We start from the raw sequence: 16,946 nt of genomic DNA, 5'->3' as shown, positions 1-16,946 counted from the left end.
CATTAATGGGGGTGGCTGCGTACATTGTACGCAATATTAAAATGTGTTAGTATTGAGATGGGCGCCGTCAGAATTGGCGCCAGACGCCTTTCGCCGACCGCCAGAGCAGACTACCGATCGATAACTTTCATAAAAGCCTCTTTCCGGGTACACTTGCGTATTTTCCGAACAATCTTGGCACATACTCAGATTCTTTAACAACCCCCATTGTCAAATTTTGGAATAAGGCCTACCCTAGCTCATTACACTCGTCTATCTTTAAAACTTGGCAGAGCTGAACGGTCCATACCTACATCGATCACCAAATGAATAATATTCAAACCTCTGATTTTTTTAATTAAACTGATTCAGTGTTTCTATAGAGAAATACGACAAATCTCTGTTCTGAAAAGTCTGTTTACTGGAAGCCATGCGGGAACAGCGGCAATTTTCATAACCAATTTCGGGAAAATTCATGAATTCAGGAATGATAACCTAACCTAATAAATTCGACATGGATGTTGGATTAAACGTAGATACCTTGACATTGTATGCATCTAGGGTCTTAGTCTGCCATTGGCACAGTCATAAAGGACTATAGGAAATATTGGCTACTACAATGTGTTTCGGAACTGGCTTACTCTGGGAAGTTATTAGCAGAGCGTTGAAGCGGACTCATTTTTGAGTTACTCCGCTTCAGCTCCGCTCCGGGACCTAATAATTGCTCCAGCTCCGCTCCGGGAAAAAAGTTTTAATAAGCATAATATGTATACAAATGTAAAAAATAAGTAGTTTTAAAATAATCGTCATTTTCATTATTAATTATATTAAACAAAATGACCGGCAGCAAATCGTATCTCATTATTTGCCTCTTCGGTTAAAAAAGTGAGGTTATTTAACACTCAGCAGTGTTGCCATATTTCAAATAATTCCAGTGTTGCAAAGTGTCAAAATTTACTATTTTCATTGGATTTTAGGACGAAAATTTAACAATAAAAAAACATTCGGAGCAGTAGAGCACTACAAATTTTCGGTGCTCTGGCTCCGCTCTTGTTCCCGGTAAAATCCCATGCTCCAGTGCTCCGTGCTCCTGCTCCGAACTCCGCTCCAACGCTCTGGTTATTAGGGTTCTTGTCTTCTTAGTCATCAGTGAAAGCCAGCGGCAAACAAATTTTGAAAAAGCCAATATACTGGATTAGTTGTTAGGTTAGGTTAGGTTTTCATTCTTGAATTCATGAATTTCGCCAAAATCAACTATGAAAATTGAATTAATGTTCAAATTGAATCTAATAAAATTGGAGACCGTATCGTATACAGTCATCTCTTTCCGATAAGAAAGCCCACGGTGAATTGTTTTATGTACCATTTACATGTAACCCAAATCTTCAACAGCATTTGTCCATCGGATAATAATTATATATCCGTCAATATTATGTATTTGATATTAATATGTTGTTTCAGATCAAAGGACCGAAATTGAAGCCATTGATTGGAATATCGAACTATTACTGATGAAATGAAGACCTCGATAAGTTTATTGGTGACAATAATAGCTGCTATCCACGCATCACACATAATCTTTCAAAGCAAACAACAGCAAGGTAAATTCAATTGTGTAATCTGTTTGCAGGCAGGTGTAGAGTTGGGTAATTCCCGAGAAAAATCTCAATCTCGAGATTCGGGATTTCCGGAAATTATGACATTTTGAATTCTCGAGATTCGGGATTTCCAGAAAAGAATTCTCGAGATATCGGGAAATTTAAAAAAACCTGTAAAAGTCCTAAAATCAGTGTAAAGACAGACAAATTCCAAAAAAATATGATTTTTTTTATTTATGTAAGACAAACAAAATAGAAGCAGTAAAACAAAAATAATTCAAAACATTACTTATTAAAATGGAATTTCAAAAAACACGGACAATCGCGTACGCTTTTGAGTCACAATATTCCCTGATGTTGCAAAAATTGCGCTCACTTTGAGTCGATGTTGTGTTAAATGCCCCGATCAGTCTTTGAACGTTTTGTGTTTTCTGTCCACTTCGTTTTTCGGAAAATCGTTTTTTCAATTATTATTTGATAATAAAGAAATCCCGAATCCCGAGAAAATCTCGAGATCCGGGATTTCTCGAAATGTTGAAAATTTACATTCTCGAGATTCGGGATTGAAAATCTCGAGAATTTCTCGAGAATTCCCGTAACCTAACTCTAGGCAGGTGTATATTTGTCTGGACTACAGAACCATGATGTTTAAAAGCGTAAGTCCATAGGATATGCGCCCATCTGTAAAAGGTCAATATCGGCAATCGTCATTTACAATATATATAGATAGATAATAATATGTTATATAGTAGGCAGTAAATCTACGGAAAGAAAGGAGTGGCCCAGAACGAAACCATTAAAAATATGGTCAAGACACACCTATTTAAGTCAAGAAGCGGCTGTCGTGGTGCAGTGCGTAAGGCGCTGGCCTTCCATCGCGGAGTCCTGGGTTCGATTCCCGGTGAGGTCACAATATATTTACATAATCTAATATGTAAATTCCTCAAGGGAGTTTTACCACTATTATTGGGCTTCACGGCCTGTTGTGGTGTTTAATATAGAAACAAATAATAATAAAAATAAAAAAAAAAAAATCAGTAACTCTGAATGGTATTTCACAGATGGTTCAGCATAGGGATTGCATAACCGAATGAATATTTCAAAACCGATATTTCTTATTTAATATCGGTATTCATCAAAACATATTATAGACAAAAAGAAGTACCTACATATCAATAAATACAGCTGTTTAAATCTATTTGATACACTATTTAATAGCAACCTAAAGTACATACTTACATTTATAATGTCAACCTTTATAAATATTTAAGTATAGATCTTAATATTTTAGTACTGCTAGAATTTTTACAAATAATATAAGTTCAGGTACAGGAAAATCTCTCTCAAATTCAACGTTTGTTGGGGATTGGAAATATTTGCCACGGATGTTTTCTTTTTCGAAATATGTTAATTCCTCGCGACAATTCTTTAACTATCTTTGAAGGATTTTGTTTTATTATAGTAGTAAGTAGTGAACAAAATAACATATTATTCATATAAGGTAAAGGTGTATGCTTACTTAACATTGATAACCTTTTAATTACCACATTTAAATAACACGTTAATTATATCTAATGGCCAACGACTCCATAAGCGTCAGTCGCGGTGTTAGCATTTAATGAGTTATTAATAATGAAAATACCGGTATTTTGGATTTTTGAAACCGGTATTTCGGTATCGATAAATAATTGAATACCGGTTTTGAAATACCGGTATTGCGATCCCTAGTTCCGCATCGCTCTCAAAGATTTCCAAATCCATCATGGAAGGATTAAAGTTTATGGTTATCCGATTACAGATTCACATCACTACATACTACCCGAGGGCATTTCTGAGGATGTGGCGGAAAATGACGGCATCATCAAGCCTCTGGCGAGAACAGCCAAGTTCTTATTGTACACTCACGCGTACGCACCGATCTTCGACGCGCTCAAGAAGAGTCCAGCGCCTAACTACAGACCAACGAAGATCAGCGATCTTTTTGACTTTCTAAGGGATGACTACCCGTTACCAACAGGTAAATTAAAACATTGATAATAATTTTTGAAAGGGGAGAGATGCTCCAGAGTTGATTCAACGCCACAATGACAAACATTACAGCTCTTAAAAAATTCGGCGTCTCACTACGGACGTCAAGATCTCTTAACAGAGTAGTTCGTCATAATTGTTTTAGCTTTGTTTTTTTTATAATATATTACCTATATATTATTAATAAAATATATTTTTTTGTGAATTTACCGTGCTCCTCTCTCACATGGACTCCTTTTGTTATAATTAGTCTCAGTAAACAAAATCAAAGCACACTTGAGTGCACGCAAAACTTTGTCAGACAAACGTATTTTTTTAAATTAAGGGGGATCATATATGCCAACAGAGAACCTAACGGAAAATACGAAGCTTGAAATTTGAGATTTTTTTTTGATAATTTACAATTTCAACTGTATTAATTAATAAATATGTCTCTGAAAACATTAAAATGATTTTTTTTAAGTCAAAGATAAACTTACAATTGTACAAAAATGTGAATTTGTCACATATTTGGTACATAGCTTTCGTTATTATTACATTATTTTTATGGTTATATTTATTATTAAAATTTAGTTTATTAAGTTTTCAAATTTACACCGTTTAGATTTTTGACTAATTCATAGTTTTAATATTTTTATATCTATTTTAAAAAACATCGAATTTTATAAAAAATATAAATGTGTATAATTTTAAATCCTTTTTATTTCACCTATTTGCACTACTCAACATTAACAAAAATTATGAGCATCAAACATCTTCAAAACCGACGAACTGTACGGTACAGTCAATCCGTTGTCAAGTCCAACATCTCAAGTTTCACGTTCTGACTTCAATTTGATTAATGCAATAATATGTCCACCCTCTTGACTTAGATTGAACGTATTCTTCTTTTGGACTTTATTGGATAAGAATCGAATTTCACACTTTTCATAACCTCAATATACGCTCCCTACGCATTATTTTGTTCAGGAAATATGAACGATTGACGTTATAATACATTGCTATAATATACGATTTACTTTTTGGTTACCATGGTTACCGATAAATTAATTAAAGAATTTAACAATTGAAGGCACACCCCAAACAACGATAAAGGCCCACCCACATTGAGGTGCATGTCGCGGACTATCACGTGAACTCACGGCGATAAAAATGTCTATGGTTTCATCATTTTGCAGAATACTTTGAACGTGCACCATCACGTAAATTCACTGAATAATGTCACTGATGAAGAGTGCCTACTATAACGTATTAGTAATTTGAATTATTATTAATTATTCATGCTGATTTCAATTAATTTTAACAGTTTCTACGTGTGCGTACGTTAAAATACATGCGGCATGACATTCATGGATAATAGAATACAGCCTGCAGACCATTATAATAGACAACATTCTCATAGAAAATACATAGTGCCAACTGCTAAAAACAAAAAAGAACGTCAGTTTGACAGTTTGACGTGACAGACGAAAAGTGCAGGCATGTGGAATATTATAAAAACGTTCAAAACGTCATCCTGGTGCAGATGCAGTAACGTTTAACGTGAAGTGCGCTCATACTTGTTTTAATGAATACGGCAGATTTTTCCAACTGACAATGTTCGTTTAAAGGTTCAAAATGTGCTACGGGATGGGAGCTGATAGTCTGATTTAAAACACCAGTAACGACATTACACACTTTCTTCCCCGTAGCAGCAGCCCGTTACATGCACCTCAATGTGGGTGGGCCATTAAGCGCGAAATATATTATGGTGCATGTCGTGTAGTATCACGTGACAGTCAAATGCCGCTACTAGAAAAAAGTGTGTAATGTCGTTTTTCTTGGTGTTTAAAATGTTATCATAATGATGGTACCATAGCACATTTTGAACTTTTAAACAAACATTGTCAGTTCAAAATCTGCCAAAATCACCAGAACAACAATGAGGTCACCTCACGTTGTACTGAACTGACTCAATGAACGTTTTTTTATCATTTTCTTCTACATGCCTTCACATTTTCGAATCATGTAAAAATCGCGTGTTTTTGTTTTTAGCGGTTGGCATGATGTATTTTCTATCAAAATGTCTATTATCTATGGTCTGCGGGTTTGGTTCCGTTTAAAATATTATTGAATTTACAGAGACTCGTTACTAGGTTACTCCATCATTGAATTTACAGAGTCGTGTTCGTTCAAAATATTCTGCAAAGTGACGAAACCATAGACTAAATTTGTCGCCGTGACAGCGTGACAGTACGCGACATGCATATCAATATAATCACAACTTAAGCGGCACATATGTTACATATTGAGTTAAGTATAGAACAATGATAATTAGATCCCCGTAAACGTTTTAACGTATCGAAAGGGTTTATTCTTCACTCCTAGAAGGTGCAGTAAGGTTTTGAAAACTGATTTATCCAAGAACAACGATAAGTAGAACAAAGATGGCGGATGTTAGTGATGCGAGCTTGGCATCTAGTGGCATAAATCAATTAAATATAGGCAGAAAAAGGAAGATTAAAACAAAAATCGTAGTGATGTCAAAAGGAAAAACTGAAAGATTCCGGAAAACCAAATACTATTTCCAAAAGGGGAGTCTCAGTTTCAGGGAAACGAGAGCCAAATGAAATGAGTAGAACAATCATAAACGTATTTTGACATTTAAGACACAAGAAAAAAAGAGGGATTTGATAGACACGTGACCACAGAACAGATAATAAATAGAATTCCGATAGGCTATATTCAATACGCTACATTTTGATGCAGGGTTTTGAATGTGTGAGCGTCCTACGAAAAAGAAACTCGTATTATGTGTGTAATACACCAATATTAAATGAGCGTCAATGCATAAACCGAGAGCAGTTGTCAGTATTCGACGTATGACGTATTCTTGACAAGTGTTTAAGTTTATCCCGGGTTATTTCTTACTCGAGATCGGTTACCTGCTACTCCTTAACCGTCAGATATTTCAGTTCCCATTATTTCTGAGTTCCATGCACTAACCATAACCGAACCATACATAGGACAATGACCTTTTTTTTTTTTTTTGAAAAAAGCGCATTTTTCTAAATCTTTTTTCCTCTGTAATTTGATATTTTCAGGCATTGTCTATTCTACGAGTGACTGAATTTGATAATTGAACATCTTCAATAGCTGAAATAATTTCCCTCTTATTTTTAAATTCTTGAAACAATGTTTCTGATGCAGCAAGCAGCAACACGTTGCTCGCGAGCTACGGGTTGGGCACCGCTGGTCGATGTTTTCAATATTGATAATATAATATCAATAAATAAAAATTATTACTTTCCTGTAAAAATATTCGATTAAACGTTTTTCTTCATTCCTCTGATTTATTGAAATGTGCCCCTTATCGTTGTTCGGGGGTTGCCTTCAATTTATAGAGACGTCAATAAACTCAACATTTCTGATTGATCATGATCTCCATATTTCATGAACGGAACCATACAATGAGCCAAAAAATACTTGGGTTGATCTAGAATTTGGCAAAGGAATTTTTTGTTCTTTAGAGCTTGTTATTTTAAAGCCTTTATGTACCGGTGGCCGCGCGGCATAAGCGTTGGACTATCACGCCGTGGGTCCAAGGTTCGAATCCTGGGTCTGGCAAATACACATATTGTTTTTCAATTTGTGTGTGAGTTAGGGTATGGACCTAATAGGTTCAGCAAGTGGCTGACATCCATTTCTCGTAAAAACAAAATCTGTTAATACAAACCTCTACTCTGTAGAGGCACATATGATCCTATTAGGATCGGACATGGTCAAAAAAAAAATGTACCGGTCTAACATAAATTGTAATAAAGAAACCTAATATATTTCCAGGATTCATGGCCCCGCTCAAGGAGTACGACTTTGTGATAGTTGGTGCGGGTCCAGCGGGATGCGTATTGGCGAGCCGACTATCAGAAAACGAAAATTGGAACGTGCTGCTCCTCGAAGTCGGTGGACCAGAATCCCTGCTGACAGACGCGCCACTCTTGGCTGCCTTCTTACAGCACACTGATTACAATTGGGGATACCGCATGGAAAAGCAGGAAGGAGTTTGTATGGGTAATTTTTAATCTACTACTTAATCTTCGAGCGACATGTGAGCAAGTTTTTATTATTTGGTGTTTCTTTCACATTAGGTCCAACATGACGCTCCCATGCCAGGGAACAATGTGTGCTTTAGGCCGATGTTAGATTATAAAAAAAGATATTTCATCACATTTGTACAGCATTATTTTATAAAATACGAGAGGGCATAATTATTAGACTGCGTAAAATATTGTTTAAAAATGCACAATGAATTTATGTTGGCTAGAACACTTGTAGACAGTCTTGTATATATATATATATTGTAATCTGGGTGGCGATTATTCTCAAGTATTTCATATTGTTTACAACGTTTTTATTAGCTCGTATTCTTATTTGTCCGGTGGTTGTCTGTCCAGTACAAATCTTGCAATCGATTTTTAACTAACTTCCCGACTAGCTAGACATTTGAAACTTTTAGAATACATCAGAACACAATGCCAATGCATTCTTTTAATACTTTCAGCCATCTTTAAGTAGAATTGAATTCATTTTCAGTTAATTCTGTTTTGTATGAAAAGTTATTTCGGAAGAAATCCGTAATCCAATCCACTATTATTGTTTGCTAATTGGGTGGTCCTAGCAACTGAATTATTAATATATACGTGCGTTACTATGGAAATCAAAATGACATTTCAGTATTCTATATTTGTTTGTTTTTTATTTACTTCATATCAAATACAAGTTCGAGCATATTGAGCATAATAATTCAACAGAAAATTTAAAAACGTTGTATATAAAAAGTTCTTTTTATCTTGTAATTATTTGTTCTACAATCAATAATTATGTTTATTAATTTCTTGCCGTCTTCAATTATTTTAAACAGTCGAACTCGGTTATTAGGATCTGGATCATAGCGATATCTCGGATATAATGAGGAAACATTCGTTGACATTTTGGTTTATGATTTTCTCCATACATTAACTGCTATAACGAGCAACTTATCGGATATACCGAGCTAAAATACTGTTAATGTATCGATCGTTTAAAAACATTTCGACCGTAAGCAATAAAATCCGATCGGACAGGATGCCGCCGGGGACGGATTACGTTTATGACACTAGTTAAATGTCTCAGTACATACATGATTGTTGTTTTCGCCGACAACAATGAAAAAGTATCCACGTATATGGTCGAAAAATCCAAGGTTTGTGAAGTCCGTAGGTACCTACCAGCGTTCATTACAATAAACAACTTCTTTTGTAGTTTATGAAGGCCATATTTGTTTCGGGGATGTTTACGATGGTTTGCAGATTTTTTATTTTTGACTTTTTTTGTGACCACGCATTTAAAAATACCTATTCTCTAATATAACGAGTACCGCTTATAACGAGCAAACTCAGTCGGTCCCATCTTCCTCGTAATAACCAAGTTCTACTGTATTTTCTAATGAGCCGTCAGGACAAGAGAGGACTAACACACTTTTTACCATAAACTAATCTTTGATAAAAGGTAATGTCTCGTTACTTTTTACTTGTTTATAAAAGATCTCTTATGAAACACTTTATGAAACAAAACAAAAATATTTTTCATAAAAGATATTTGTCAAAGATTTTTGATAGTCAAATACTGACCTAATTGTATTCAAATATTTCAGGAATGGATGAACAGCGATGTGGGTGGCCAAGAGGAAAGGCCATCGGAGGATCTTCAGTAATCAACTACATGATCTACACCAGAGGGAACAGAATTGACTGGGACAGGATAGCAGCTGAAGGAAACCCTGGATGGTAAGACAAGATTTCTTTCCTAATATCCAAAGGTGGAATAATTTACTACATATTTCACCTTGTATTAACCATAATCACCTCTCGAAAAAACATAAAATTCTTCAGGTGAAATTGGAATAAAAATAATATAAAGTAATTAGATTTTTACCTGCGTGTTGTTTGTTGATGCATATTTGAAAACATTATAATAATACCCACTATACAACCATACTACTATAACCATCCGGTCATAATTGATTATATCACAAGGTGAAATATGTTAGGAGAGGCATCTGCCATATTTTACAGTGTTGTTATGAATATTTTTTTAAGAGACTCATGGGAGATGAGCATAAAAAATAAATAAACATGGTCGGACCAAGGCCTGAACAAAAACTAACCATTAGTACGGATGAGAAAGCATTCGGCACGCGTATTATCTCCGCAATATGCGTTAGATTAAGGTATAAGATATATAAATAATCGACTTAGTGAGGCTAGAAGTGTAGCCGGTAAATATTGGTTTGACTGATCTGCTTACGACAAAACCAGGAGTACGTGTTACTAAAATAGATAGTTTTTTTTATGAAAAATATAAAAAGTTACTAGGAAATATTTTTAGTTAATTATTTAGCAGAAAAGATAGTTAACTGTGTTTTGTTTTAATTTGCTAGCCGTACTGAGAAGCGATAATAAAAATTTAAATGAGGTTATACTGTGCATCACGCGCAAAGACAATGGCTCAATATAGCCGGACGATACCCTAACTCTATAGTATTATTACTCTGATGATTAAACCGACTAAGTGTGGAGGTCTTTACGCTTCCCGTATAATACCATTTTAATTGTTGTTAAATCTATTGTGGTTTCGTTTCGGCAGGGATTAATTGAATTTTAAAAACTGACTAACACCATCTGCAATTTGTATTCTTAGTTCAGTGAAAACAAATAAATATGACTGACAAAGTTTAGTGTGCAGTATTTTGGGATGTCGGATCTCCACAGCCTACACCCACCGTCCACCACAGGTATACGAAAATCATTGGTAGCTCTATTTGGCAAGAGAATTTGTGATTCGAAGTTGGTCTACTATATTAATATTAATAATTATAAAATCAATATGGGCTAATTAATTTTAAGTAAAAACTAAAATTGTTAATTAGGTACAGACCTACAAACTTATCTGAAGAATGGGATGGGGGAGCCACTGTCGAAAACTACCCAATCAAGACTCATAACTGGACAAAATCTGACATTCGAATGAAATTTTCAAAATGGCGTCCTATGATAGTTCGTAGTTCCATTTTTGCCATTCTACAGATAAGTTTGTAGGTCTGTAGTAGTAACAACATGGCCTGACACGGCTCTAGCCTAGGGGCCCGGGTTCAGGGGGGGGGGCGGCGTGGCAGTTCAACCACATAATTGAGATAAACATACATCGTAAATTTGCTCTTATAGTAAAAAAAAAAGTCGCCTGCGGGGCTATTTTACTTCAAGGTTATTACCATTTTAAGGTATAATTATGGTTGTGCGATGCAATTTTTGGTTATTGTCTGATGATACTCGACAACTCCATAATTAGATGTGTTAAAAATCGCTAAAAATAAGTACACTGAATTTTTATTGACCTCCAACACAATTTAGAAAACTCTACTGTAGAGCGTCAGACTGCCTTTAACCTTAGTAATAAGTAGGGGGCCCGCTTCAGGATGTGGGGGCCATGAGTAACAATCTGTTTAATTTGGTTTTTTGTGTGGTTTCCTTCCTGCACCCTCTCAGAATACCAGTAAATCTGCCCCTGTTTGTTGTTGTCATGGAGATAATAATATAATAACGAATTATTTTATATATATTTTTTTTTAATATTTTTAAGGTCTTTCGATGAAGTTTTGCCGTATTACTTGAAGTCGGAGAGAGCATCTAACCTGGGAGGTCTGGAAAATTCTCCTTACCACAGCAGAGAAGGACTGATGAACGTTGAATACATGCCTTATAAGTGAGTATCAAAAATATTCGATTTAGTGACTAATATACTAATAACAAAATCAATATCAATCTCCTTGACGACGAAACTAGTCCAGCTGTGTAGAATAAAGGCCAGACTTTAAATTTGGGCATCTAATGCACGATGCTAATGACATTCTAATAATGTGACATGATGTAAAGAATTTCTGAAAACATGGAATAAAAAAACATTTCACCGTGGCACAGTTCGCCGTGAGCTTTCTTATCAGAAAGAGGTGACCGTATACTATACGGTCTCCAATTTTGTTAGATTCAATATGAACATTAATTCAATTTTCATAGCTGATTTTGGCAAAATTCATGAATTCAAAAATGAAAACCTAACCTAACAATTAATCCAGTATATCGGCTATTTTCAAAATTTGATTGCTGCTGGCTTCCTGTGTAAGTGTAAACCGACAAGAACCGTGTTTTATTTAGACATGAATTTTATGTTAGTACTGTACGACCCAAAGAGGTTGGACAGTCTTTAATTTATTTCCGGTACAATATTTCACGGTGAAGTGTGATACGGCGAACTGCATACGTACAAGTTTCCGGACACGAAATAATGCTTGACTATATATCGACAAATAATTGTAAATTAATTATAATCGGCGAATTTAACAACTGAAATGCTTAAGCAATAATATTGAACTTTGCTCCAGTAACCCAGAACTTGAATGCTCCAGTTTTTCAATCATTTTTATTCATGATGTACATTTATGTATGATATTCTTAATATCTATGTAGAGTAGATGGTTCCAACTAATTTGTTTTCTCTCTAATAATAATTTTTCAAGAATTCTCATTGATGATTTCTCGAGAAATGAGAATTCAGAAATTTCTGAAAAATAATTCTTCTGGATCGACGTATTCTAATTATTTCTCGAGATTTCTCAATCACAGCGTCCAGCTTGTTTTTCATCGGCACATTTAAATATAACCGATAACAGAGGGGCATGCTCTAATTTTGTTCACATTATTTTATTTTATTATTCGTGGTGTAACAGGCGCGCGCACAGGGGATGTTGTTGGGAGGGTCGGTCATGGTCTAGACCATTATCAGACGAGAAAACTTGGATCTTCTTCAGAAGTCACAAGATCATGTTATCACATTAAAATTCATACAATTACGTTTGTTAGAATGGCTTCAGAACATTACTGAGTATTGAATACTCATTGTAAGAGTGTTCATTATTTTAAATCTATAGGTACGTCATGCTATGAACGATTTTGTTAAATAATAATTAGAAGATAAAAAGAACTTTTTATATACCACGTTTTTAAATTTTCTGTTGAATCATATTAACTCGACAATTCTATGTACCTATTAATAAAATCTTTTTATTGTACTTGATAGAAATACTGAATACCTAAATAATATAAAATACTGAAATGTCATTTTGACATTTCATATTGATTTCTATAGTAACGCACGTATATATTAATAATTTAGAAATAATACAAGCATCATAGCAACAATAATAACTTTTCATACAAAACAGAATTAACTGAAAATGAATTCAGTTCAGCTTAAAAATGGCTAAAAGTATTAAAAGAATGCATTGTCGTCGTGTTCTGATATATTATAAAAGTTTCAAATGTCTAGCTAGTCGGGAAGCTAGTTAAAAATCTTCAATCGTCAAATACAAATATTGACAAACAAGAAAAAAATATGTACTGAATACACAAGAAAAATTTAGTACTGGGAAAACAAGAATACTAGCTAATAAAAACGTGGTAATAATTATGTCCATGATATATTGAAATTAAATAAATCTAAATTCAAATCGGGTGTATTGCCAGGTAAACCAGAAAAATTATCAAGATTTATGAAATAAAACATCAATAACGTTAATAACTGTGGCGTTTGTCTTTTCAGAACTCCTTTGATGGACGCCTTTTTAGAGGCTGGCGAAGAGCTGGGAAGCAAAGTGGTCGACTACAATGCAGGAGAAACCTTCGGATTCGCGAGGATACAAGCCCAGACGATTAACGGAAAAAGAGACAGCGCGGCCAAAGCTTTCTTGCACCCGTTCAAACACCGCAAGAATCTTCACATCCTTCCGTTTAGCAGAGCCACAAAGATTATAATAGACAAACAAACTAAGACTGCCAAATCGGTGGAGTACGTCCGCAACAGACTCAGATACAAAGTCAAAGCAACAAAAGAAATAATACTATCAGCTGGAGCATTAGCTTCTCCACAACTACTCATGCTATCAGGTGTCGGACCTAAACACCACTTAGACGAGCTGGGTATTCCAGTAATTCAAGATTTACCTGTAGGCGAAAACATGTACGACCACGTTAGTTTCGTTGGTCTACCGTTTCTCATCAACACAACAGATTCTGTGACAGAAACTGGATGCGTAACACCGAAAAATATAGCAAGATGGCTGCAATTTGGAGAAGGTCCTCTAACTTTGGCGGGAGGAGTCGAAGGTTTGGGATATATTAAGACGAAAATATCTGAAGAAGAAGGTAATTATCCAGATATGGAACTGATATTTTTACCTGCGGGAATTTCATCAGATGCTAGCAGAAGTATAAGCAGAGGAATGAAAATTTCAGACTGGTTTTATAACGAAGTTTACAGTGAAATCACTGAACAACCAGTGTGGAGTATAATACCAATGATAGTTCATCCGAAATCTAAAGGATATATGAAATTGAAGGACAATAATGCATTCCACTGGCCAAAGTTTTATTATGACTATTTCTCTGACAGGAGAGACTTGGACACTTTTGTAGAAGCAGTAAAATTCGCAATTAGACTATCAGAAACTACAGCGTTTCAAAGATTTGGGTCTAAATTATACACTAAACACTTCCCGACGTGCTGGGCACACGAATTTGGTACTGATGAATACTGGGCGTGTGCTGTCAGGACATTGTCAAACACCCTACATCATCAGATAGCCACGTGCAAGATGGGACCTGCAACAGACCCCGAGGCCATCGTGGACCACGAATTGAGAGTACATGGTATAAACAAATTAAGGGTTGCAGACACTAGCATCATCCCACGGCCTATAACTGCACATACTAACGCTCCAGCTATAATGATTGGAGAAAAACTGGCGGACATGCTGAAGAAGACTTGGGGATGATTTTTTCTTTGCTTTCCTCATCATTGTATTTAGTCATCCGTTTAGCTGATGATATTAAGAGTCCCGGTAAAATCTTCAATTAGTCGGACCATCGTAAGGCGATCTCTTTGTTTACGGATCGACCTTCGATGTATTCGCTGACGATGATTTTATTTAGGCCATCCGCCCACGGCGCAACTGAAATCTGACGGAACTGGTTGGAGATGGAACTCATAAACTGACCAATGTGATGCTTCGCACACGGCGCTACTGAAACCCACTTGAAATAATAATCACATAACCTCAAACTGTCAAACTGGACCATCAGCTGTCTTGTAAAAAAACGACAACACGCACGCTGCTGCGTTTACTCGAATACAATTAGATTATTTCAATTTTGCTTATCTTGTACTTTTGACGTTTTTGTTGTTATGGTTTTTATAGAATGACTCTTGTTACACAGTGCTACCAATTTTGGTAAGAAAATTAGATTTTTCACCGAATCTACTTAAATTGGTACCACTGTTTTACGGTGACTAGATACTTGAGAGACCGCGTGACTAGCATGTCGCGTCTTTTCTTGAAACTGAGAGATTCCAGTCTCGCCGTCAGCGAGCCGCCTTTGAAATACATTAGCTAGATTAGTTGGAATTTTAGTTTCAGTTCCGTCGGATATCAGTTGCTCCGTGGAAGGAGGACCTTAGGGGGGCCAAACTTATTTACAAGACATTGCCTGTATTTTTTATCTTGTCCCATTCACCCAACAAAGGTGTTCGGAACACTTAAATGAACCGTATTTACGTAATTATTGGTAACAATCTAAGTCTATATTCATAATAATATATGTAATTTAAAATATTATTTCAAAATGTGAGGCTACGTACGTTTTGTAAGCTACACATCCACAAAAACTATTGTTACAACTTACAACTTTGACTGTTGCGAGAACCTTAAAATCAATTAACATTTATGTTTTATAATATATAACAATTTTTACTGAAGAAGATAATATAGGTATAATTGTTTTGATTAATAATAGCGTTTAATTAAAAATATTTGCATATATATTCAGATTCAACAAATATTGCAAAAATATAACAATCCTGTGGTAAGACGTGTCTACTATGTTTTTTTTAAATATAATAATATTGACAAACGCATTTTTCGTTATCAACAGAGAAGACAGTTATCAGAATGTTAAAAAATATGCTTCGCAGTGCAAATATTTTGCATTCACATTCCCCAAATCTGGCTATCCTAGTGTTACTTTGACTTTAGAGCACGATGCAGAACCATTCTTAGAAGCGTAAGTCCCCAAGTGAGACACATATCTTTACGAGGCCAATATCGGCAACTTAGATTGCGTCGCCCACAGTAGTCATACATAATAACTTGTCACATCGCAAGTAGTAAGGCAGTGACCCACAACCACAGAACAGATAATAATAAATAGAATACCGATAGGCTATGTTCAATACGTCACATGTTGATACAGGGTTTTGAATGTGCGAGTGTCCTATGAAAATTAAACACGTATTATGCAGTGTATAAGTATAATAAACCAATATTAAATGAGCATAAACCGTCAGTATTCGACATAATAGGTATAACGTATTCTTGGCACGTGTTTAAATTTATTCCGTGTTCTTCCTTACTCGAGATCGGTTGCCTGTTTCTGCTTACCCGTTAAGTATTCCAGTTCCCATTATTTCTGAGTTCCCTGCCCACAACTAAACTAATTAAGATAGGTCAAAGTCACTTCTAACTAAGTCGAGCTTAACTAGTAACTCTGCATGATGTTTATTGCCAAGAGCGGATTGGTTCTGCATCGCGATCTTAATGTTTTAACATTTCCACTATAACATCTGACTATATTTATAGCGTAGATATAAGTTATGCATATGTATCTCAAATAAATAATTATATTAATTTTAATATTAAAATTTATATGTTATTGTATACCTAAGTTTCCAATCTTTGGATTATTTAATATTTAATACTTTAATGACATGATCAATTACCATTAGTATTAAGGTCCTTTTAGACGTCAGTTCAGTTTCAGGTGTTGTCAGTTCAGTTTGGAAATAATGGTGTTTATTTAACATTTTTTTTAACCACTAAAATTAATAATATAATAACAATAATTCTCCAAGCATATCGATTGTTATAATGCAATACTTATATTTGAAAAAAAATGTATTTCAATTGAAATTATAAGAGTGATAAAAATACGATCGTCGATAACGCAGCGCGTTTAAAAGCTCAAATTAAGTTAAATATGTAGGTACGTACTTTCATTAATGAGGGTTACTTTCTTAGTTAAAATAATCACAAGATAAAAAGAACTTTTTATATACAACGTTTTTAAATTTTCTGTTGAATCATATAAACCTGAAAAAAATGTACTTGATAGAAATACTGAATAATGAAATGTCATTTCATATTGATTTCCATAGTAA

General features: G+C 34.9%; 1 protein-coding gene across 1 annotated transcript; it reads left to right on the top strand.

The window, feature by feature from the left end:
• Positions 1-1,495: 1,495 nt before the first annotated feature.
• On the top strand, positions 1,496-14,508 carry LOC147069488 (glucose dehydrogenase [FAD, quinone]-like). The gene is made up of 6 exons (XM_085950816.1): positions 1,496-1,580; positions 3,376-3,594; positions 7,428-7,655; positions 9,277-9,409; positions 11,262-11,384; positions 13,278-14,508. The coding sequence occupies exons 1-6, from the start codon at positions 1,496-1,498 to the stop codon at positions 14,506-14,508; spliced, it is 2,019 nt and encodes a 672-aa protein (XP_085806942.1).
• Positions 14,509-16,946: the final 2,438 nt, after the last annotated feature.

Source organism: Rhyacophila brunnea, unplaced genomic scaffold (genome assembly GCF_057557595.1).
Source record: "Rhyacophila brunnea isolate RB1 unplaced genomic scaffold, BYU_Rbru_1.0 scaffold_23, whole genome shotgun sequence".
Classification (NCBI taxonomy): domain Eukaryota; kingdom Metazoa; phylum Arthropoda; class Insecta; order Trichoptera; family Rhyacophilidae; genus Rhyacophila; species Rhyacophila brunnea.
Note: the sequence above shows the minus strand (reverse complement) of the source record. Positions and strands in the feature narration are given on the sequence as shown.